Source organism: Cetorhinus maximus, chromosome 5 (assembly GCF_964194155.1).
Source record: "Cetorhinus maximus chromosome 5, sCetMax3.hap1.1, whole genome shotgun sequence".
NCBI lineage: Eukaryota > Metazoa > Chordata > Chondrichthyes > Lamniformes > Cetorhinidae > Cetorhinus > Cetorhinus maximus.
Window position 1 is genome coordinate 69,459,118 of NC_135883.1, and position 25,262 is coordinate 69,484,379.

General features: G+C 44.0%; 1 protein-coding gene across 2 annotated transcripts in view; it reads right to left on the reverse strand.

Annotated features, from left to right (window-relative positions):
• Nucleotides 1–642: 642 nt before the first annotated feature.
• Nucleotides 643–25,262, reverse strand: part of disc1 (DISC1 scaffold protein) — a 186,870-nt gene continuing 162,250 nt past the window's right edge. The window contains exons 13-14 of one of the 2 annotated variants that reach the window (XM_078541966.1): nt 5,053–5,166; nt 643–1,616 (exon numbers count right to left, since the gene is read on the reverse strand). In XM_078541966.1, coding sequence (XP_078398092.1) covers nt 1,488–1,616; nt 5,053–5,166 — 243 coding nt within the window. In that variant the 3' untranslated portion in view covers nt 643–1,487. Of the gene's footprint in view, nt 1,617–5,052; nt 5,167–19,908; nt 20,040–25,262 lie in introns of those variants that run through there. The other variant, XR_013576609.1, reaches the window with a different exon arrangement.

The window sequence follows — 25,262 nt, forward strand, 5'->3', positions numbered from 1 at the left end:
TTTTAGCACAGGGTCTAAAAACAATTCAGATGAAGGGAGAATATTTAGAAAAATGCACCCAAGAAAATTAGATCCTGAGCTGACTCAAACTAAGACTTCCACCTCCTAAATGTAGTCCGGATATGCTGAATTGCTATCTGGTGATTTATGAGGCAGCTTGAATGAATCAGTCATCTATGTATGTATCAAACACACAACTGGTATTACCCATGGGCATTTTGTTACAGCTGGTAGCCCCAAGAACAGCAGCTTGCTCTGTTAATTTTTGCTTTAACATTGAACTTGGGATGACACCATCCAAAGTTGATGTGGAAAATATGAAGCTTCGACAACAGCCAGTATTCTGGAGATTGCCTGGACTACTTGAGGTACTCTTAACTTTTGCTTCTATCAGAAATAGCGGATTTTCCTTAAATCCAGATTAAAAGTGAATCATCCTTATAAAATAATGGGAATGGAGTCTGTCCTTTGTGCAGCAGGTGGAAGTGCCCTTTGTGGCCAATAAGTGTGCATCAGAACTGAACTGTTAGCTTTCATGAAACAAACTTATCTTGAATTATCAAAAATTTTCCTCAGGCTGTTGTAAAAGCCCAACCGGTGTCTCCTTGATACATGTAGGCATTATAATATGGTCCCATGTAGGCATTATAATATGGTCCCAATGTTGGGCTCAATTTTGAGAGTATTCATCTTAAGTTGTGTCCAACAGCACGGTAAGGGAAAAGGGGTATGAATCCTGGGGCTACTTTAGTAGATATTATGAATATATGTATCATGAAGCATTTTTACGGCACCAGCTGGACCACCTCCTACCTTCTGCTGTAAAACTAGGGAGCTATCTCTTGCAATCCTGCAAAAAGAAAGCAAAGATGTTTTGTTTATGTTTTGTGTGTGTAGTCTTGAATGTAATAAACCAAATTTAAAATGGTGCTATATGAATAAGAAAGCTGATTGAGTAAACTTGTTTATGTTGAACTAAGTGTTTGATGATGTAGCTGCACTCAGTAAAAAATGCCTAATTCTTCTTTACTTGTTTTGATGAAAACAGGCATTCAGAAAATATTAAAAATAATTTAGTGAAGTAAAATATTGCAGGTTTACCTTTTAGAACAGCAGAAATATTTGAAACTGCTCCAATTGCTTGTTATATAAAACATCGAAAGCTGTACATTAGACTTGAATTTTCTAAACATTGTTTGTAGTATTTGAGAATGCCAATTAGAAAGATCTTACTTGGTTAAAGCTGATACTAGAAACAGTTATTGGTGTAAGGCAGTAAATGTTAAAACATTAAATTCAAATTCTGGCCCTTGAATTTTTGAAAACTAAATTAAGTGCTTTATAATAACTAAATATCGTATTTTTATAACTGTAATTATTGAATTTGGGGTTTGCTAAGACATTACAGAGTTAATTAAAGTGTCTTCATGTGGAATGTTATAAGCCAACATCAGATGTATTAAGCCTTGAAGTAATTGCTTTTTCAGTCACCAGCTGTTGAATACAAAATCTCCTAACTCTTCTTTTTCTTCCTTCCCTAAGGGCAAAAGCTGTTTCAACATTGCCTGCAGTGTTTCTTTCACCATCTGGATTTCTCTCTGTAGATACTGTGGGCAGTTATTAAGGATGAAACATGGAGATGATTAGCAGTTATTTTCCACTGGAGTTATTAATTGAACTGAAATGACTACAAAAGTGCCAGCTGTAGACAGCCAAAATGACTGCATTTTCAAATTAATTCTAAACATTTTGTGATTAAATAATTCCCACCCTAAACTCACAAATACTTTTAATCTTAATATTGGCTCATTCTACTTTATCAAATTGGTTAACATCATAGAGAAGCTCACCAATCAGCCAAACTCACTTCATGTCAGCAACATCTTTTAAACACCTCCATTGTTTAGTAATTGTGTAATTAACAGCATACAAAAAGTGTCAGGAAAAAAACTTCTCTAGGTTGCTACCCTAAAGGCGTTCTACATTGTTGAGGATTAGGTAAATAATACTGTCCCAGAAAGTGATATAAAAATTAAGAACTTGCATAGTGTCCTTAACGTAAAAGGAACTTCCAAGCTGCTTCACCAAAACACAAGGAAAAATTTGATATAGGTGAAGGTGATATTAGGAGAGGTGACCAAAGGTTTGCTCAAAAAAGGTAGGTTTCAAAAAGGAGAGGAAGGTGGAGAAGTTGAAAGATTTAGGGAGGAACTTCCAGAATGTAGGGCTGAAGTGGCTGAAAGCAAAGCCTGCAATAGTAAGGTGAAGGGAAACTAGAATCAGGGAAACTGAAAGATTTTTCTGGGTCAGGGGCAGATGCTGTAGAAATAGGAGTGTGGTCATGAAGATGAGAATTTTAATATGAAGTGTTCGAGGAACAGGAACCAGGTTGGTGAGCACTGAAGTGATTGAGTAAGCAGAACATGGTGTGGGATAGGATATGGATGGCAGAGTCTTGGATAATAAGTTAAGAGCATAAAAAATGGGAGCAGAAGTAGGCTATTTGGCCCTTTGAGCCTACTCGAGTCTCTGCACATCAACATTTAAAAGTTTCATGCCTCTTAAAAAATATTCTGCTTTTCAATTATCACTCCCAAAGTGAATAATTTCACATTTCCCCACATTATACTCTCCTTGTTGTCCATTCACTTAACCTGGTTATGTGTCTTTTCAGCCTCTTTGTGTTCTCCCCACAGCTTACATTTCCATTTGCCTTTGTTCATCAAATTTGGATACATTACCCTCAGTCTCTTCTTCGAAGTCATTAATATGGATTTAGGCCTGAGCACTGATCCTTGCAGCACTCCATTAGTTACAGCCAGTGGCAAGGAAGCTGAAAGTGATGGCTAGATCTTTCTACTGTTCCTTCAAAACTTAATTTGAGACACAGGCTACCAGGACTGGTGCAGTCATGGGGTCGAAAGAGGTGGTGGAGAACAAAGGCTGGGCATTATGAAGAGTTTGTATGGAAGCTAATTTATGCTTGTGGATGATGTCATCAAAGCAACATGTAGATAAGAAAACGCTGGCCAATGGTGAATCTAGATGAGATCACGACTGGGGGAGGTGGGGGAATGTGCTGGCTTCTTTGTACAGCAGTGTGTCCATGATAGGCCAGTCCCATGATGAAGAGGCAAGAGCAAGATTGTATGGTCAACTATGTCGGAAATGGTAGTAGCTGACACAGCGGAACTGATATTCACAATTTTTGAGACGGTTGATGAAATCCTTGTAGTTATTGTTGCAGGGAGAGAGTGAGGCCATGTGAGGGGATTTGAGGAGCTATTTTGCTGTGGAAAAAAAGTTGTGATTCTTCTGAGCTTTCAGGGTGACCCTACAATATTAAATACCATCTCCTGCCAATGCAAGATGGTTGTCAAAACCCATCTGCGCATGCACACTGGTCTGCAGATGCGCAGAATTCCAATGATGTCACTCTGCACCCAGCTTGCCAGTACCCCCAATCTTAGACTACTATTACTTGTCAAGAAACAAACAGATTATGCGAGTGTTAGTAAATTTTGCAATCAAAAATCTAATATTTTCTTTTACACCATGCTGCCCATGACATGTGATTCTAGCAATTGAATAAGCGCGGAAGTAACAAAACACCACTAAATAAACAAAACAAAAACAGAATTACCTGGAAAAACTCAGCAGGTCTGGCAGCATCGGCGGATAAGAAAAGAGTTGACGTTTCGAGTCCTCATGACCCTTCAGCAGAACTGAATAAAGTTAGGAGAGGGGTGAAATATAAGCTGGTTTAAGGTGGGGGGAGAGAAGTTGGGGGAGGCGGAGGGGGGTGGTTGTAGGGACAAGCAAGCAGTGATAGGAGCAGATAATCAAAAAATGTCACAGACAAAGGAACAAAGACGTGTAAAAGGTGGTGATATTATCTAAGAGAATGTGCTAATTAAGAATGGATGGCAGGACACTCAAGGTACAGCTCTAGTGGGGGTGGGGTGGAAAGACTGACAGGGCATTACAGTTATAGTCAACTCTTTTCTTCTCCGCTGATGCTGCCAGACCTGCTGAGTTTTTCCAGGTAATTCTGTTTTTGTTTTAGATTTCCAGCATCCGCAGTAGTTTTTTGTTTTTAACTAAATAAACAAAGCCTATTTTCTAAACCCACAGACACAGGATGCCAAACATCATTGCGAAGCATCTCATTGAAAATTACTACAAACTATTCTTAATAGTTGCAATGTACTGTTATTGCAGAGAGTGATTCAGAGAGTGATCAATTGAATCCGTTGCTGAGAATGTCAGTGTGTATGGTTCTTCTGTGCCTGACTCTCCGAGGGATTATTGAATGACACCATCTAAACCACAGCCATGATGATTTAAGCAGCGCCATCTTTGCTCCTAGCTGCTGCCTAATCTGTCACTTGCAATGATGCAATGGAGTAAAACACTACAACTGCACATGCACAGCACTGGCAACAAATGCAGCCAATATTAAAACTATCTGGCTGTGGAGAGGGAGGTGCAGTATTGCTCAATGTGGTTAAGCTAGATTTTGTGATGAATGACACAACCAATAATGTCTCAGGTGCACCCTAGTTTGCAGACCTCAGACCTTCGGATGTTGAAATGTCAGTCACTTGGAGGGTGCCAAAGTCAGAAGTGAGGGAGCTGCTTAGTTGGTATTGTGTGGAGTGCCAGAGGAGGGATGTTGAAAATTAGTGTGTTAGCTCAGAAAGAAGACTTGTTATCTAGCACACTATGTTGTTCTAAGTGATCATTTGATTGAAAGTTTTGATAGCAATTAAAATATTTTAAGCTACTTGTGATTGATTAAAACATTTATATAATTGATTTTTAGGTTGCTTTCACTATTAGTAACTTTCAATCACATGAAAAGTAGTCCGCAATAGAATAAATTCTATTTGAACAAATTTCCATGAATCTATGAAGGATCATTTTAGGGCTAATTATCATAGTAAAAGATTTTGTAATCTTACACATATGTTTCCCCTCAAAGGCTGATAAATACTTGCAGCAAAACCAACTTCAAATTCTACGATTCCAAAGTTAAAGGATATGAGAGAGACTGTTGTCATGATTGTTTATTGCCATTTGCAGCTGGCCTTCCAAACATAGCAGCCTGTCACTAATTATTTCACACTGTTCTCCTATGTCCACAGCAGAACCCTTATAGGCAACCTACAAAAACACAAAAGCCATAGTCTTGTCAATTGTATTACATTCAAATTAGTATTGCATTTTTATCTTGTACAGTATCAAAAATATCCTAATTACATAACTCCATGTAATTTGAACAAAATGATTTCTAATGTTCTATAGCATTTTGTTTAAACAACTACTATTTGATTCCATGGATAGTCCCCTTACATAAGTAATTCAGGCTGACAGTATGAAGGATCAAGATTAACATCAGTTAAGATTTGGGATTAGATTGTACTGTACGTAACCATGAATGTATTTTAGATAGTGAATTCAAGGTAGTTATGTGCATTTACAGCCCAAAACATATGTATGATTTAGCAAACGATGATGCAAAGTTGGACAGGAAAATTATTTATTTTTCAATGGTTGTTCTTAAACAGCTTCATTAGCTAGAAATCAGGCCCTTATACTTATAAGATGTCCTTTAACTTTAGAAGAATTCCATGGTTTTTCATATTATTTCAACTCTATTACATGAATATAAGAACATAGGAATAGGAGGCCATTCAACTCGAGCACAGATCCCCATCAACTCCATCTACCTGCCTTTGATCCACATCCATTGATACCTTTACGCTAAATGTTAATTTCAGTCTTGAAAGTACTGTCAATATATTGACTGATTACGACATAATAATTAAAGAGCTTGTCATAATATTACAAGCATTTTTTAGTTCTACAAATCGTTGCATTGAGCAAAGTCCAAAATTTAAAACCAAATAGAATCAGTAATATAACTATAAATTGTATTATTTTTTCCTCCATTTTAATGCATTAAATTTTCATTCCCCGTATGTCTGGCAGCCTCTTAAGTAATATTCTCATCAGTCTAGACTAAGAATTCAATAAACAGGACAGGCAGACAACCTGAGCCCCAGTGCTCAGCCAGAACCTCTCATTGTGTAGCCACGAGTTAGTTCTACAAGACTGGCTCAGGCTACATATTTATCTGGCTTGGGTTAGTCATTGCTATTATAGAACAAGCCATGCTAGAAGTTCATATTCTGGGAAACCTTGATAGTTGTTCAGTTTTCATAACATCTTGCATGTACTTAAAGGCTGTGGAAATGCACTTGCGGCACACCATCAGCAGAAGGCATTCTATACACCAGTTTGCTCCGCTGGGTTTTATGAGGTATGGTTATTAGCATAATGTAGAGGTTGGTGGGTATTTGGATTTCCTCTGTAAGAGGGTCAAAAGCATTAATGCAGATCCTTAAATATGTACACTCACCCCCTCTTGTGTTTCAAAAAGTTGTATGACAGTACAAAATGCAGCAAGTGCTTAAAATTAATCTCAAGACAGACAGTTCAGTTTGGAGGCAGGAGATCTCCCTTTAGTGAAACAAGTCTGGAAGTAACATTGAAGGAAGTACTGGCAAAAAAGCATTCCATTCTTGACTGTGAGGGGCACTATGCTCAGCAATATGCAGTCAGGGCAGCATTTAAATTTGTGGCAGAGAGGTGAAACCAGTTTCTCAAATTAAGACGATAGCCTTCCTAAAATGAAATAAATTGGTATTCTTAAGATGTTTGCCAAGATAATTGAGTTCTCTCCTTACCTATTTCAGTGGTTCACAATGCCATGTCTGGAGTGCACACATCCACCTTCGCTCTAATCAACTGCATACTCAAGTGGAATAGATTCATACCCTTGCAGTCCCTCTTTAAAATGCTTTCACTGCCGATGGATAGATTCATGAAAACTATATTTTTGCATGCTTCTTGGACTCCTGCCTGGGGAAGCACAATGCCCAACTGCATGCCTGACTGTTTTTCATTGCTGTCTTCTCATTGCACACCAAAGAGTACACACCAGAATAGAGGCACTGAAAATAGCAGTCTCCCAAACATCCAGACATGGCTTCAGCAGCCAACCCTGTAGATCACATTAAAAAGTTTTTTTTAATTCATTCATGGGATATGGACTTTGCTGGCTGGGCCAGCATTTATTGCCCATCTCTAATTTCCCTTGAGAAAGTGGTGGTGAGCTGCCTTCTTGAACTGCTGCAGTCCATGGTGTGGGTACCACCACAGTGCTGGTAGGGAGTTCCAGGATTTTGACCCAGCGACAGTGACGGAACAGCAATGTATTTCCAAGTCAGGATGGCAAGTGACTTGGAGGGGAACTTCTAGGTGGTGGTTTTCCCATCTATCTGCTGCCCTTGTCCTTCTAGATGGTAGTGGTCGGGGAGTTTGGAAGGTGCTGTCAAAGGAGAATTCCTTGGTGAATTCCTGCAGTGCACCTTGTAGATGGTACACACTGCTGCTACTGTGCACCGGTGGTGGAGGGAGTGAATGTTTGTGGATGTGGTGCCAATCAAGTGGGCTGCTTTATCTTGGATGGTGTCAAGCTTCTTGAGTGTTGTGGGAGCTACACTCACCCAGGCAAGTGGGGAGTATTCTATCACACTCCTGACTTGTGCCTTGTAGATGGTGGACAGGCTTTGGGGAGTCAGAAAGTGGGTTCCTCTTCGCACTATTCCTAGCCTCTGACCTCCTCTTGTAGCCACAGTATTTATATGGCTAGTACGTTTCAGTTTCTGGTCAATGGTAACCCTCAGGATGTTAACAGTGGGGGATCCAATGATGGTAATGCCATTGAACATCAAGGGGCGATGGTTGGGTTCTCCCTGTTGGAAATGGTCATTGCCTGGCACTTGTGTGGCGCGTATGTTACTTGTCACTTGTCAGCCCAAGCCTGGATATTGTCCAGGTCTTGCTGCATTTGGACATGGACTGCTTCAGTATCTGAAGAGTTGCGAATGGTGCTGAACATTGTGCTATCATTAGCGAACATTCCCACTTCTGACCTTATGATGAAAGGAAGGTCATTGATGAAGCAACTGAAGATGGCTGGGCCGAGGATACTACCCTGAGGAACTCCTGCAGTGATGTCCTGGAGCTGAGATGACTTATCTCCAACAACCACAACCATCTTCCGTTGTGCTAGGTATGACTCCAACCAGTGAAGAGTTTCCCTATGATTCCCACTGACTCCAGTTTTGCTAGGGCTCCTTGATGCCACACTCTGTCAAATGCTGCCTTGATGTCAAGGACAGTCACTCTCAACTCACCTCTGGAGTTCAGCTTTTTTGTCCATGTTTTGAACCAAGGCTGTAATGAAGTTAGGAGCTGAGTGGCCCTGGCGGATCCCAAACCGGGTGTCAGTGAGCAGGTCATTGCTAAGCAAATGCCGCTTGATTGTACTGTTGATGACCCCTTTCATTGCTTTACTGATGATGGAGAGTAGACTGATGGGGCGGTAATTGGCCTGGTTGGATTTGTCCTGCTTTTTGTGTATACGACATATCTGGGCAATTTTCCAGGTAAATGCCAGTGTTGTAGCTGTACTGGAACAGCTTGGCTGGAGGTACGGCAAGTTCTGGTGCACAAGTCTTCAGTACTATTGCTGGAATATTGTCATGGCCATAGCCTTTGCAGTATCCAGTGCCTTCAGCCGTTTCTTGATATCATGTGGAGTGAATCGAATTGGCTGAAGACTGGCATCTGTGATGCTGGGGACCTCCGGAGGAGGCTGAGATGGATCATCCACTCAGCACTTCTGGCTGAAGGTTGCAGCAAATGCTTCAGCTTTATCTCTTGCACTGGTGTGCTGGGCTCCTCCATCATTGAGGATGGGGATATTTGTGGCGCCTCCTCCTCCAATGAGTTCTTTAATTGTCCACCACCATTCACAACTGCATGTGGCAGGACTACAGAGCATAGATCTGGTCCGTTGGTTGTGGGATCGCTTAGCCCTGTCTGTCACTTGCTGTTTATGCCGTTTGGCATGCAAGGAGTCCTGTGTTATAGCTTCACCAAGTTGACACCTCATTTTTAGGTAAGCCTGGTGCTGCTCCTGGCATGCTCTACATTGCTCTTCATTGAACCAGCGTTGATCCCCTGGCTTGATAGTAATCGTAGAGTGGGGGATATGCCAGGCCATGAGGTTGCAGAATGTGTTTTGAGTACAATTCTGATGCTGCTGATGGCCCACAGCACCTCACAGATGCCCAGTCTTGAGTTGCTAGATCTGTTCGAAACCTATCCCAAATAGCACAGTGGTAGTGCCACACATGATGGCGGGTATCCTCAATGTGAAGCCAGCACTTTGTCTCCACAATGACTGTGCGATCACTACTCCTACTGATACTGTCATGGACAGATGCATCTGTGGCAGCTAGGTTGGTGAGGATGTGGTCAAGTATGATTTTCCCTCTTTTTGGTTCACTCACCACCTGCTGCAGACCCAGTCTAGCAGCTATGTCCATTAGGACACAGCCAGCTCGGTCAGTAGTGGTGCTACTGAGCAACTCTTGGTGATGGACATTGAAGTCCCCCACCCAGAGTACAATCTCCGCCCTTGCCACCGCAGTGCTTCCTCCAAGTGGTGTTCAACATGGAGGAGTACTGATCCATCAGCTGAGGGAAGGCGGTACGTGGTAATCAGCAGGAAGTTTCCTTGCCCATGTTTGACCTGATGCCATGAGACTTTATGGGGTCTAGAGTAGATTTTGGGGACTCCCAGGGCAATTCCCTCCCAACTGTATACCACTGTGCCACCACCTCTGCTGGGTATGTCCTGCCGGTGGGACAGGACATACCCAGGGATGGTGATTGTGGTGCCTGGGACATTATCTGTAAGGTATGATTCTGTGATGACTATGTCAGGCTGTTGCTTGACCTGTGAGTCAGCTCCCCCAATTTTGGCACTAGCCCCCAGATGATAGTAAGGACGACTTTGCAGGGTCGATAAGGCTGAGATTGCCATTGTTGTTTCTGATGCATAGGTCAATACCGGGTGGTCCATCCGGTTTCATTCCATTTTTGTAACTTTGTAGCGGTTTGTTACAACTGAGTGCTTGCTAGCCCATTTCAGAGGGCATTTAAGAATCAACCACATTGCTGTGGGTCTGGAGTCATGTGTAGGCCAGACCAGGTAAAGTCAACCCAACAGACAAGACAACTCAATTTTTCCGGCCTTGAAAAGCATATACTTAGTGCAAATCTAGGACTATTTCACCCCAAGTGCAGTAGCAGGCGGGAAAAATGACGTTTTACCTGTCGGCCACAATGACGGCTTTACACGCCATATTGTCCTCTTCCCGCCTCATTAATTATGCAGTCACAGGAAACATGCCATCCTGCTGGCAGGTGGCTTCTGAATCACCCGCCATACTGTTACCACATAATTTCCTCACGCCGGGTGCCATATCTAAAATTCAACTGCGCGCACAATTCTCAATGCTTGCAGCCCAGGATTGCTGCAGTGAAGACATGGCACTGAAAGTCAGGAAGAGTTCAGCAACCTGTCACTGGAATGCCTTTTGGAGGCCCATCATGATGTCCTCCACCCCTGCTCTGGCCGCAGGAGGTCCAGCAATCTTGCCACTCTGGCTTGGGAAGCGGTGGCAGTGGTGGTCAATGCCAACACCGCATAGAAGAGGTTGGCCATCCAGTGCAGAAAGAGGATGAATGACCTCATCCATACTGACAGGGTAAGGCAACCATCTCACCACTCTAAACTCACACGCTTACAAGGCCATCGCACATTCACTGGCATCTCACTCACTGCCAGCTCAAGGGACATCACCACTCACTCTCACTTCTCTATCTGGCCTCAGCTCCTCTGGAGACTGCTTCCTCAGCCCACTCCATCTTGAGGCAACTTGCACATATCAACATGTGTCCCCACACATACCCTAAGGGCCTGCAGCCACTAATTTTTGCAATTTTGTATTTCTGATTTTTATTTCTGCTTTGCTCTCGATTTTAAGCTTATGAATACTTAAAGCTACTTTGTATTAAATCTTACTTGGTAGGCATTGATCTTAACCTAGCTATGACTGTACTTTGATTAATCAATAATAATCAGTAGTAACCTGTTTTCCCAGACTTTGTATTTTTTTTCATACTGGCCATGCACAGCTGGTATTTAGACCACATCTTTGTTTTCCATTTTTCAAGCTGGAATATTAAAATAAGTTGTCTTTTGTTTATCAGAAGTCCTTTTCCTTACTACATTCAGTGACCCTTGGACTACAGGCCAGGATGATTAACCTTATATGGAGTGGTCACCTAGCATGGTCATCAGGTGAAGTCTGATTGATGAACATAACACTTGAAGGATGACAGAATGGGAAGACACCATCAAAAGTTGCGTCAACAACTTGGATATTGCGATCTGCATGGCCTTGCAGTGCCTGTGAGGAGAACTGATAAGAGCTGAGACTTGTTTTGAGAATATCTGAACCAGGCCTCAGAAGGCTGGAATGCAGCCAGAAATTTGTCTTAAAGGGACACTGCTTTAACGATTTGCTACTGCAGCCTTAGTGGAATAGTCACCACTGAAGATGGGAGGAAGGACCAGGAACAGAGTGACTGACCGTAGTACCCACCCATAGGTTACTCAGCGACTTGGTAATGTATGTACCAAGGAGATGGTAATGCATGTGCCAATTTAGGGTGCTGTCATGGAACAGACTAAGTTGGGGTTATCCATTTTAGGAAGCTGTTGTGGAACAGACCAAATTGGGGTTACTCTTTGTGCTTTAGAAAAATCTATCTTTCTTCTTTCCTTTTGATATATATAAAGTGATTTCTCCTTTCAATAAAGTTATCTTTCTTTTTACTTTAAAAAAATATAATTGTCATATTATTATTATACAATTATTATTCAATATTCAATAAAATTGTTATTTTGACACATTACTTATCATTGTTCTCCTGTTACATCCAGAGTATGGCTCCGAACCTAAGCGAGACTCCGAAAGGGACTCTTACGCCCCTCCCTTCACCCTGGGAGGCCCTTTTCCCCAGCACAGCCCTCGCCCTGCAGCCTCTTCCCTTGCCTGAGGCCACTTCTCCCCCTTCCCCAAACAAGCCCTAGCCTTGCAGCCGTTGAAAAGCCACTCCCGCATTATGGCTAGTATGGTAGGTGGAGATGTGCCTGTGAGCCCTCCTAAAGGTGTTGTGGCGCTGCCTACAAAGCCTGGCGCTGATGACCGGGAGTGCTGCCTGAAGCAAGATAGGCAAACAAACCTCAAAGTTCCGAGTGAAGTGCAGCTTGCCGGGTGCACCTCGTTTATATACAGTTGTGAAACGTGTGTCCAGATGATCTAACGTGGGGGGAATGTTTCCAGCAGGCAGGGATTATAAATATATGCAGATCTATTAAATGACATTCCCAATGCCTGGCAGCGGGAAACATGGCCCGCCATTGACGGGTGGAACGGATGATTGCAAACTGGTTTCACGACACTGTGAAACCGATTTTTGGCCTTTCCGCCACATGGTCCGCTCACGCCTGCCATGGGACCAGACACCAACGGGGATGGAAAATTCGGGCCTTGGTCAAAAAGTTGACCCCACCCCCACCCACCTTCTCAGCCACAACATGCTTTACTCGCATTAGTAGTCAGCCTCAATTTTTTGCTCTGCAAATGCATGTTTTACTTACCTTATAAGGGATCAAGCAGGCAATAATTGTGAAGATGTGCAGGAGTTTAAGATATACCCACTCAGAGCAGACCCTGGGTGGTGAATGATGAAAAAAATAAAATATGAAGCTGCTTTCAAACTAAAAGTCGTAACATTTGCTAACTCGTCAAATAACTGTGCTGCAGCGAGGCAATTCGGTGTTAGTGAAAAGTTGGTGCGAGAATGGAAGATTTAAGAATCCGCCCTGAAGAAGATGACCAAGACCAGATACATCATGAGAACAGGGACCAGCCATTGGCCTTATCTTGAGAAGCATGCATTGGAATTGGTCCTCGAAAATTGTCAGAATGATTTTATCATCACCAGGAATGTAACACATAAAGACACACTTAAGTGGACCAAATCAAACCCCGAGTCCAGCAAAGATAATCAGTTTGCAGCAATTCATCATCAGACAGCGGCAAATACATGAGTAGCCATTATGCCACATCGGCAACATGGATAAAACACCCATGAATTTCAATGTGCCTAGCAACCAAACTGTGGAGTGGAAAGGTTTGAAAACAGTTGTCGTGAAAACCACAGGACATGAGAAGACAAGATTCACAGTGGTACTAGCCCACATGGTCAATGAACAAAATTAATGGTAATTTTCATAAAAGCATGCCAAAAAAATCAAGTTCCCCGCAGGAGCTTTGTGTATGACCATGAGTGGATGAGGATGGAGTGAAGTTATCGATTGATAATTTATAAAATACGTGCCCTGGTGGCCTATGTAAAGAATGCAATTTATTACTGTTCAGATTTCACGTAACCGATGAGATAAGAGGTGCCTGCAAAGAAATAACTTCCACATTGCAGTTATAATGAGGGTCTAACATCCGTACTTCAACCCTTGGATGTATGCCTCAAAAGTCATTGAAGGATTATGTCGCGCTGAATTGAATAGGTGGATAGGCGATGGAGAAATAAACCTTCACAAAGAGTGGAAAAATGTGCATTGACCCGCTTGATGTTTTGTTTGGTTTTGTCATCAAATCGTAGGATACTATTAATGCACAAACTCTCATCAGATTGTTCAAAAAATGTGGAATATCCATGGAAAGAGAGGAAGATGATTCATTGTGAAGGAATGACTCTGAAAGCGAAAGCGCCACATCTGATCCATACGATGACGCCATAGCCAAAGTGACTCAGAATGCATTTGATGAACTCTTTGCGTCAAACGCCAAAGACAATGAGTTTTATTGGTTTTAAAATGCTTTCACTGTAGTTAAAGTTATCTTTGTACTTATTATTCAATAAACTGTGCTACATTAACTTAGTGTTTTTTCTCACATTTCAAAATGACGATCAACCACATGCACAGTTCATACGAACACACAAATTAGGAGCGTAGGTTCACATTTAATACTTGATGTACAAGTTAACCCCAGGTTTTGGAAAGTTTTTTGAAGGCTTCAAATGTTGACTTATACACTGACATCTACGATATGTTGACGTTGTCTGATCTTACTGTGATTTTTCCCAAGTGTGTTGTTAAAGACATCTTAATTCCAGCATTTTCCCAATGATTGATAACAGGCTAAGTGGCTAATGGAGCCTGTAGTTCCATTTCCTTCCTCCCACCTTTCTCGAATAGCGGAGTTACATTTTCTAACTTGCAATTTTCTAGAATTTGCAGAATTTTGGAAAAACATAACCAGTGCATCCACTATCTCTGCAGCTTATCTCTTTTAGGATCCTTGGATGGCCCCATTAGGCCCTGGGGATTTAATTGTTGGCTTTAGTCCCTTAAGTTTCTCCAATACTTTTTCTCTTCCTCTACATTACGTTTCTCACTCTGACTAGCTTCTTAATTACCATCTATTTCTGGTATGTAATTTATGTCTTCTACTGTAAAGACAGACACAAAATATTTGCTTAATGTCTCTAATTTCCTCATTTCCCATGATTATTGCTCTTGTCTCTGCCTCTAACAGACCAACATTCACTTTAGCTGGTCTTTTTACATACTTGTAAAACTTATACAATCTATTTTTATATTCCTGGCTAGTTTACTCTCATTTTTTTTTTAAAGCTTTTTAACAATTTTTTGTCACCTTTTGCTGGCTTCTAAAACACTCCCAATTCTCAGGCTTACTACTATTCTTTGCAATATTGTAAGTCTCCTTTTTTAATCTAATAGAATCATTAACTTTTCTAGTAAGACGGATAGATCTTTCTTGCTCAGATTTTGTTTTTTAATTAAATTTTTTTTGTTGAGCATTTTGATTTTTAAAAAATGTTTCCCACTATTTAGACTGAAAGGTATGGTGGTAAATATTTACCCAAACAGCCTTAACCAGATTTCCTCTCATCACACAATCACACAGTGCAGAAGAGGCCCTTTGGCCCACCGAGTCTGCACCAACATGTGAGAAACACCTGACCTACCTACCTACCTAATCCCATTTACCAGCACTTGGCCCATAGCCTTGAATGTTATGACGTGCCAAGTGCTCATCCATTTAAAGGATGCGAAGCAACCCGCCTCCACCACCCTCCCAGGCAGCGCATTCCAGACCTTCACCACCCTCTGGGTAAAAAAGTTTTTCCTCACATCCCCTCTAAACCTCCTGCCCCTCACCTTGAACTTATTTCCCCTTGTGACTGACCCTTCAACTAAGGGGAACAGCTGCTCCCTATCCACCCTGTCCATGCCCCTCATAATCTTGTACACCTCGATCAGGTCGCCCCTCAGTCTTCTCTGCTCCAACGAAAACAACCCAAGTCTATCCAACCTCTCTTCATAACTTAAATGTTTCATCCCAGGCAACATCCTGGTGAATCTCCTCTGCATCCCCTCCAGTGCAATCACATCCTTCCTATAATGTGGTGACCAGAACTGCACACAGTACTCCAGCTGTGGCCTCACCAAGGTTCTATACAACTCCAACATGACCTCCCTACTTTTGTAATCTATGCCTCAATTGATAAAGGCAAGCGTCCCATATGCCTTTTTCACCACCCCACTAACATGGCCCTCCACCTTCAGAGATCAATGGACACACACGCCAAGGCCCCTTTGTTCCTCAGAACTTCCTAGAGTCATGCCGTTCACTGAATACTTCCTTGTCAAATTACTCCTTCCAAAGTGTATCACTTTACACTTTTCAGGGTTAAATTCCATCTGCCATTTATCTGCCCATTTGACCATCCCGTCTATATCTCCCTGTAGCCCAAGACACTCAACCTCACTGTTAACCACCCAGCCAATCTTTGTGTCATCCGCAAACTTACTAATACCTCACATAGTCATCTATGTCGTTTATATAAATGACAAATAATAGGGGACCCAGCACAGATCCCTGTGGTACGCCACTGGACACTGGCTTCCAGTCACTAAAGCATCCTTCTGTCATCATCCTCTGTCTCCTACAACTAAGCCAATTTTGAATCTACCTCATCAAATTACCCTGCATCCTATGTGCATTTGCCTTCTTTATAAGTCTCCCATGTGGGACCTTGTCAAAGGCTTTGCTGAAATCCATATAAACTATATCAACTGCTCTACACTCATCTACACACTTGGTCACCTCCTCAAAAAATTCAATCAAATTTGTTAGGCATGACCTCCCTCTGACAAAGCCATGCTGACTATCCCTGATCAAACCTTGCCTCTCCAAGTGGAGATAGATTCTCTCCTTCAGAATTTTCTCCAATAGTTTCCCTACCACTGACGTGCGACTCACTGGCCTGTAGTTCCCTGGCTTATCCCTACAACCTTTCTTAAATAACAGAACCACATTAGCTGTTCTCCAGTCCTCTGGTACCTCCCCCATGGCCAGAGAGGAATTAAGAATTTGGGTCAGAGCCCCTGCAATCTCCTCCCTTGCCTCCCTCAGCAGTCTGGGACACAAATGAACCAAACCTGGAGAGCTGTCCACTTTTAAGCCTGCCAACACCTCCAATACCTTGTCACTCCTTATATCAATTTGCTCAAGAACCTCGCAGTCTCTCTTCCCAGGTTCGATACCTTCATCCTCATTCTCTTGGGTGAAGACGGATGTGAAGTATTGGTTCAACAGTCTAGCGATGTCCTCTGGCTCCATCCATAGATTGCCCCCTTGGTCCCTACTCTTTCCCTGATTATCCTCTTCCCATTGTTATACTTATAGAATATCTTGGGATTTTCCCCACTTTTACCAGCCAGAACTTTCTCATATCCCCTCTTTGCTCTCCTAATTGCTTTCTTAAGCTCCACCCTCCACTTTCTAGACTCCACTAATACCTCTGCTGATTTGCTTCCCTTGTACCTGCTAAAAGCCTCTCTTTTCCTTCTCATCGTAACCTGAATATCTCTGGTCATCCATGGTTCTCTGGGCTTGTTACTCCTTCCTATCACCCTAGAGGGAACGTGTTGAGCCTGTACCCTCCCCATTTCCTTTTTGAACGCCCCCCACTGCTCCTCTGTAGATTTTCCCACAAGTAAGCTGTTCCCAGTCTACCTTGGCCAGATCCTGCCTTATTTTACTAAAATCCACTCTCCCCTAATCCAAAACATTTTATTGCAACTTGTCTATTTCTTTGTCCATAACAAACTTAAATTGTACCATATTGTGGTTGCTATCACTAAAATGCTCCCCCACCACCACCTCAGCCACCTGTCCGGCTTCATTCCCCAGGATTGGGTCCAGCACTGCGTCGTCCCTTGTTGGACCCTCTGCATATTGACCTAAAAAGTTCTCCTGTACACATTTCAAGAAATCCACTCCATCCAAGCCCTTAACACTATGACTATCCCAATTAATGTTGGGAAAGTTGAAATCACCTAATATGATTACCCTATTATTGTTTTTACACACCTCCGCAAATTGTGCACATATTTGTTCCTCAATTTCCCGCTGATTATCTGGGGGTCTATAATAAACACCTAACAATGTGGCTGCCCCTTTTTTATTCCTAAGCTCTACCCACAAAGCTTCATTCGATGCCCCCTCCAAGATATCATCTCTCCTTACTGCAGTAGCTGACTCCTTAACTAATAATGCAATGCCTCCTCCTCTTTTACCTCCTCTCCTGCCTTGCCTGAAGATTCTATATCCCGGAATGTTGAGCTGCCTATCCTGCCCCTCCCTCAACCATGTCTCAGTGATGGCTACTATATCACAATTCTACGTGTCAATCCTCACCCTTAACTCATCTGTTTTATCTGTAATACTCCTGGCATTAAAGTAGAGGTCATCCAGCCTTGCCTTACTCCCTTGAAACTTAATGCAGCTGTACTCCCTCTGACTTGATTGTTCTACTGTATTATGGTGTGTTCACATTCTGCTAACATTCTGTGTCCCCTCCCCCTGCCGAATTAGTTTAAACTTCTCCCAACAGCACTAGCAAAACCCGCCCGCAAGGATGTTAGTCCCGTTCTGGTTCAGGTGTAGACTGTCCTGCTTGTACAGGTCCCACCTTCCCCAGAAACGGTCCCAGTGATCCAGGAATCTAAAACCCTCCCTCCTGCACCAACTCTTAAGCCAACGTATTAATCTGCGCTATTCTCCTATTTCTGAGCTCGCTAGCACGTGGCACTGGAAGTAATCCAGAGATTACAACCCGAAAGGTCTTGCTTTTTAGTCTACTGCCTAACTCCCTGAATTCTTGATGCAAGACCTCATCCCTCTTTCTACCTATGTCATTGGTACCAACATGTACCATGACCTCTGCCTTATCACCCTCCCCCTTCAGGATGCCCTGCAGCCGTTCAGTGACATCCCGGATCCTGATACCAGGAAGGCAACACACCATCCTGGAGTCATGTTGACGGCCACAGTAGCACCTATCTGTTCCCCTGACTATAGAAGCCCCTATTACTATTGCTCTTCCTCCCCTCCTGTACAGACAGGCTGCTTGTGGTGCCAGGAGCTTGGCTTTGTCTGCACTCCCTGGAGGAACCAGCGCCCTCATCAACCTCCGAAATGGAATATGTAATTAGCTTTGTCTAAGTTTAAAATTTTTGTTTGGAACTGGAACACATCACTTTCAAACTTAAAATGGAATTAAATTGTATGATGATCACCTTTGCCCCAGAGGATCTTTTACGAAGAGTTTACTAATTAAACCTGCCCTATTGCACGATACTAGATCTCAGGTAGCTTTATCCACATATTGTTCCAGCAAATCAGAAGTGAAGAGTTGGGGAAAAGCAAGGAAAGTGGCCAGATGACTACCAAATGAGAAACTACTGAGTGCTTAAGAAAGCAACTCGTCCTAAATGGGTAGTCAGGAAAAATTACAATAAAAATAGAAGAAAAATCCGTTGAACCATTCAAAACAATTCCCAATTCCTTTCCTTCATCATTATTCTCTAAGCAACTAAAATTTCTAATTTCAAAGTAATTAATTAAAAAATTGTTTTTACGATACAGAATTGTAATTTGTGACTTTTAAAACTTTTACTAAAAGTTTTATTTCAAGGCCTCAAATTTCTCAAAAAGTTAGGCTTCCAATTGACAGTTCCCACAGCTATCACTCTCCTGCAATTCTTTTAATTTTGCAGTCTTGGTATGTTCAGAGCACAGGATTTTAGAGCATGTATCAGGATAATTCTCCCACTGTATAAGCTGCACACTTTCTTTCCTTATTATGGAAAAGGCTCCTGAGTTTTTCTGTTTTATCCTAAACATTTAACAAGCAGCTGACAAATGGATGTCAACAGCTTTATTCAGGCAAAGTTTCACATTCAAATCCTCATTTTTACTTCCAAAACTGAATGTTTAATAGAGCTTGTTTGTAAGCTACAATATACCCTTAACAGCACAGCAAAAGTGTCTTTTAATGGATTTGTTATCTATAAGCCATTAACTTTCGGGCTTTTATCTGACAAAAATTCCACAATTTGCAAGGCTGGCATATAAGGCATACCAGAAACAAGCTGTAAAATGAATTTTTAAAACTTTCTTTAGTAAGGAATAAAAATAGTGACTGCACCATCTTCGTTTTTTGCTTATATCTAGAAATTGTAAATAATTATTCTCGAAACAAAATGTACTTATATTTTTCATTAAAAATGTCAATTTGTGTTTGTGTCTTTTTGCAGTTTATACCTATTACTTCTATAAATTATACCAAGACAAGGTAAATATAAGTTTTTAAACTTGAGTTCCATTTTAAAGCTATCAACTTTATTTTAAACCTGAGAAAGTCAGTCTAGCTGAGAAAGACTAATGACAGACAGGGAGATCAACTAGTATAAGATAAAGCACGTAGAACAAAGATTAGGGCCGGAATTTTCCGTACCTGTTGGCATCGGGCGTCATGGTGAGCATGAGTGGACAATATTGTGGGAAGGCCAAAAATCAGTTTCACATCATTGTGACACCAGTTTGTGATCGTCCACTCTGCCCCTCAATGGTGGGCCGCGTTTCCTACTGCCAGACGTCAGGAACTTTATTTTAATACATCTGCATATCATTACAAGCCCTGCTTGCTGGAATCATCCCCCCCTGCTGGATCATCTAGGCATAACTGCATGCCAACGTGTTTCACAACAGCATTTAAAAGGCGTGCACCTGGCGAGCTAAACTTCGAGGGGAACTTGGAGTTGAGTGCACACTAACATTGCACAGCGTTCATGAAGGTCACCCGTTGAGCTTCAAGGTTGAGGCGCCATGCATTCAATTGAGGGCACAGGCAAGTTGCTTTTTCCCAGCTGGCTCACTGTGGTGCCGGGGCAAGGGCTGCACTGCGGTTGGGGTGAGTTGGGGGAGGTGTGCAGGAGGTGGGGGGGAAATGCAAGGCAGCATGCTGTGAGGTGAGTTGGGGGTGCAAGGGCTCCACAAAGTCTGAGGCAAGTTGGGGGGGCAAGGAAGCCCATTCTGATGATAGTGCACGAGCACATATGAGTGTGTTGGGGAGGGAAGCGGCCATGCATTAGGGAAACCTTGTATAAGGTGATCATTTCTCCACAGCTAAAACAGTTCAGGTGCAGCCACATTGACATGCTTGCAGTTGGGCCTCTAGTTTATCTGCCCACTCAAGCAGCACATGCTGCCAACTAATGAGCGTTTTAGTGGAATGCAGAACAATTGGACAGCTGGGCAAGTTGTACAATCTCTTTGCGAAAGTTGGCCATGGAGCAGTCACTGATGGAGGTGCTCACAGCCCCTTATAATGTCATCATTCAGGTTTGGACCAGTCTCTCCCATGGTTCAAGCTAACAGTGCAGCCTTGCAGTGTGGGTTAAGAGAATGCCTGCGCCTGAGCTGAGAGCACATCATGCAGTCTAATGGGCGAAGCTGCTGCCAATCGGTCAGGTGGATTGGGGCAGAGGTGGGTGGGATTTTGAGCAACCATGCAGCGCACTAAACTCCAGCCATCCAAGTGGTGGCCAGCACTCTCCGGGATGCATTAAGGGCCCTTCAGACTTAACCAAGATGGGTTCTTAGTATACCCATGCTAACCCACTCGTCTCTCTCTTTCATCCTGCAGGAGTACAACATCAGGGACATGGGGCCTAATGACCTAGCTGTAATTCATGGCTTCCAAGGAGCAGATACAAAAGAGAAGAGAGTGACGGAGCCACCTGGCCGGACAGAGGGAGGAGCAGCACCCTCAAGAAATGGGGTGGCTGGAACCCCTGCATACGCCACTGAAGAGCTGCGGCAATATGTCGCTGATCGGCACCTAGTTAGACCCAGGGTCTATAGACGGCAATCGTCATCCCTGCAAATGACTAAGAACCAGTGTCGCCAAAAACTGCGCATGTCCAGGGAACTGGTCAGTCACATTTGCCATCTGCTGCAGGATCTGGCGTCACGGGGACATGGAAGGCATCCATTGCCAGTGGCCGTGAAAGTGACCATGGCGCTCAATTTTTACGCCAGTGGCTCCTTTCAGGGTCCACAGGTGACCTCTGTGGGATATTGCAAGCCTCCATACACAAATGCATCCAGGAGGTCACGAATGCCATGTTTACGAAGGTATACAACTTTGTGCATTTCGCCAGGAAGCAAGAGCGCTGGGATTTTCCCAGATCTCAGGTTTCCCACAGGTACAGGGTGCCATCACATGGTGCTCAGATCTCTGTGGCAACAAGTGGTCAACTACGTCAACCGCAAGGGCTTCCACTAACTGAATGTTCAGCTGGTGTGCAACCACCACAAATGCATCCTGCAGGTCTGCACTCGATTCCCAAGGAGTGTCCACGACTTCTACATTCTTAGTAGGTCTCAGATCCCTGACGTCTTCCATGGTCCAGAAAAGCTGCAGGGTTGGCTTCTCAGGGACAAGGGCTACTCGCAGAGGATGTGGTGGCCTCAGACTGCAGCACAGAGAAGGTACAATGAGGCTCATGCTGCAACTTGCACTTTGGTGGAGCAAACCTTTGGAATATTGACAATGAGGTTCCAGTGCCTGGACCGGTCTGGTGGAGCCCTGCAATACAGTCCACAGAGGGTGTCACACATCATCGTCACCTGCTACTTCCTTCACAACTTGGTGCTGCAATGGGGAGAGGAGCTGGCTGAGGAGCTGCAAGTCTCCTCTGACGAGGACCACGTCGATTTAGATAAGGGTGAGGAGGTCCTCAAGGGTGAGGATGATGGCGATGAGGCAGGTGCACTCGGTAGGCCCTCATAGCTGCCAGATTTGTGGAAGATGGTGACGACATGCAGTGAGGAGACACCACAGATCTTCACACTGCATCTGTGAATGTTTGACTCCTGTCTGGCTGATGGTAGATCACTTGCACTCTGTGAACAGTGTTATGTCACAGGGATGCAGTGGGGGGAACTTTAACTTCTCCTCATCCTATGGCATCCTTCATGAACTGAACCTTTCAGGACCACATTGTCACTGGACACATTGCTGATGAATTGGGGGGCAAGCTGCACATCAAAGGTGCTGTGAGCACACAGAGAGAATGACGGAACTCTGTACTGCCAGCCCAGGACATTCTGGCAGCAATGATAAGCCCCATCAAGGTGCAGGCATGACTTATGTGTCCAGTGACTGTGCAGGCGCATCATCAGTGTGCTGTGAAGGTTGTACAAAGCACAGGGAAGAGGCCCTGGACTGAGACAGCTGCCTCTATCTTTTGCAGGGCCAAGGTTTCACATCTGAATGACACGAACACTGCTCATCAGAACAAGGAGCCATTGGCATGGAGACATTCTTGGCAGTTTATTTACAATTGTGAACATTATATACAAATGATTAACACCCATGCCCAGGCTGTGCAACTACATGTTCTTAACCTGCCTAACCCTGTCGCTACATCTTGGTGCTCCCCCTGACACCCATAGCGGATGTGGAGGCAACTGGCTAACTGCAATATCTTGTCTGTGATGACCTTGATAGGTGTCCTCTGAAGAGCCGAGACCTGGAAGGCCCTGGTCTTCTTTCGGGGTCCTGCTGTGTGGCAGTGGTACCCTGCCCAACCTTTGGAGCTGGAGCTACTGGGGTCACAGAAAGAGGGGATTTAGATGGGCTGGAAACTCCCAGAGTCACCTGGGTGGATGGCCCCGGGGCATGCAGCTATTGATCCCCCTCCCTTTGGGTGTCCAAGGGCCCCTGGCTAACTCGAGAAGGTGGAAGCTGGACTGAGATCGAGCTGCCCCGCTCCCCTCTCGCACTGACATTGTTAGAGGCCAACTATGGCGTCTGCGATGGAGGTCAGCCCATGAAGCAGTGCAGGACCAATGTCCTCAACCAAGTTCTCCATAGCAGCTGCCATCCTACCAATGCTAACCTCGGTACGTTGGCATGGCGGCGCTATCACCTCAGACTGAAGGTAGACGGATCATTCATCGTGCCTTGCAATCTGAGGAGTGCAGCAGACATCCCTTCCTGATGTTCCTGAGCTTGCCTTTACAGCTCCAGCAACTGAGGTATGACTGAGTCCAGAGGCTCATCACCTGACTCGGACTCAGCAGATTCCTGGTCATCAGCAGTGCTCCGAATGCTGGAAACCTGGGAAGTCCCTGCCGCCGCCTGCTGTGGGTCAGACAGTGCACTGCATTCACCAGATTGTGACTCTGACACTACTCTAAAGCTAGGTTCCACTGAAGTGCATGTCTCTGCGCTGGTGCAGGGTGTGGGTGAGCGCTGTGATGGGTCTTCAATTAGGGTGTCATCAGATTCTTCGTCTGAGGTTTCTTCATTGCTTGAATCGAGGAACTGGATCGTGGACCCCCTTGGCTGTTTCCCAGATGTGCTTGTGAAAGCAAGGAGAAATAATTAATGCATGGCAGGGGACTGTGGAACAGGAGAAGTCACTCACAGTATGGTTGTCTGATGGGTGTTGCACTGCTGGATCTTCACTTGGATGAGCACTGCCGACCTCACCATGAGCACAGGGACGGTCCAGATTGTCGCCGGCCAGCTTTATGAATATTTTCAAAGTCCATGAGGACCTTGATTTTAGGCATTCCTCCACAAGTCTGCAACCTCTCCCTTTTGTTGTATGCCAGCTTGTCCTGCATGAAAACAGATGGAGCGAGTGTAAGCAGGATGCCTGTCAGGCCAGATGAGAAGAATGCCTGGCATGTGTGGATGCTGAGTGGTGCCATGGACAGGATGAGGACTCAATCCACAGGGCAGGTGAAGGTGTGTGAGTGTGTGTGAATGGTGATGTCCCTTGAACTGGCAGTAAGTGGGATCCCTGTGGACATATGATGGGTTTGTGAATGTGTGAGTTGAGAGTAGTGAGAAGAGTGACCTATGCTGGTGGAATGGAGGTGGTCATTCATCCTCTTCTGGCACTGCATGCAGCTATTGATCCCCCTCCCTTTCACAGGGCGTTGGCACTGACCACCACTGCCACTGCCTCCCATGCAGGATTGGTGACCTTGTTTGCTGGCCTTCGCCCAGAGCAGGGATGGAGGACATCGCAGCGGGCTTCCACTGCGTCCAGTTGGTATTCGAGGGAGGCATCGCTAAATCTGGGGGCAGCATGTCTTCTCCCTTTGGCAGCCACCAGTTCCCAGCAGCTTCCTATCCTTTGAAGAGTGCTAGCTCTTTGCAGGGGCGGCCTTTAAATCTGGCGCCCGGTTTACTGAATTCCTGAGGTTACGGCTGGACAGGTGAATAAGAGGATGCCCCGCCAGCGACCTGGTGTGTTCCCCAGGAATGCATAATGAATGGTGAGGGAATGGGATGATATGGTGTGAAAACCCACCATTGCAGTCAGCGGATAAAACATCCTTTTTCCACCTAGTACCTCACTTAGTGCAAATCTGGGATGATTGCACTCTAGGAAAGGTAAAGCAGGTGAAAGGAAATCAAGTCTAATGGTTTCATTATTAATTCGGAGGCAGTTTGGAAGCAGCCAGGTGAGGTGGGAGGATTCCAAGATCACATGGAAAGCCCCAAAGTAAGTTCAATATTTTGGTTTATGGCATTTTAAAGCAAGCAGTTCATTCTTATTTTACTTCCTAGAATGGCATCGACTGCCCAGTTGTTGGCATGATAAGGATCCACATGACACAATCTTAACTTCAGTATTTAAAGGGCCAAATCAAAGATGGACTTTAAAGAAATTGGCAGAGGGACAGAAGTTTCATGATGGATACAGGAGTCAAGAGTTCAGCCTCAATTTAGTATGAGGGTGTACTGTTCGGTGCAGTGAGGATCCAGAGAGGGATACCGTTCCC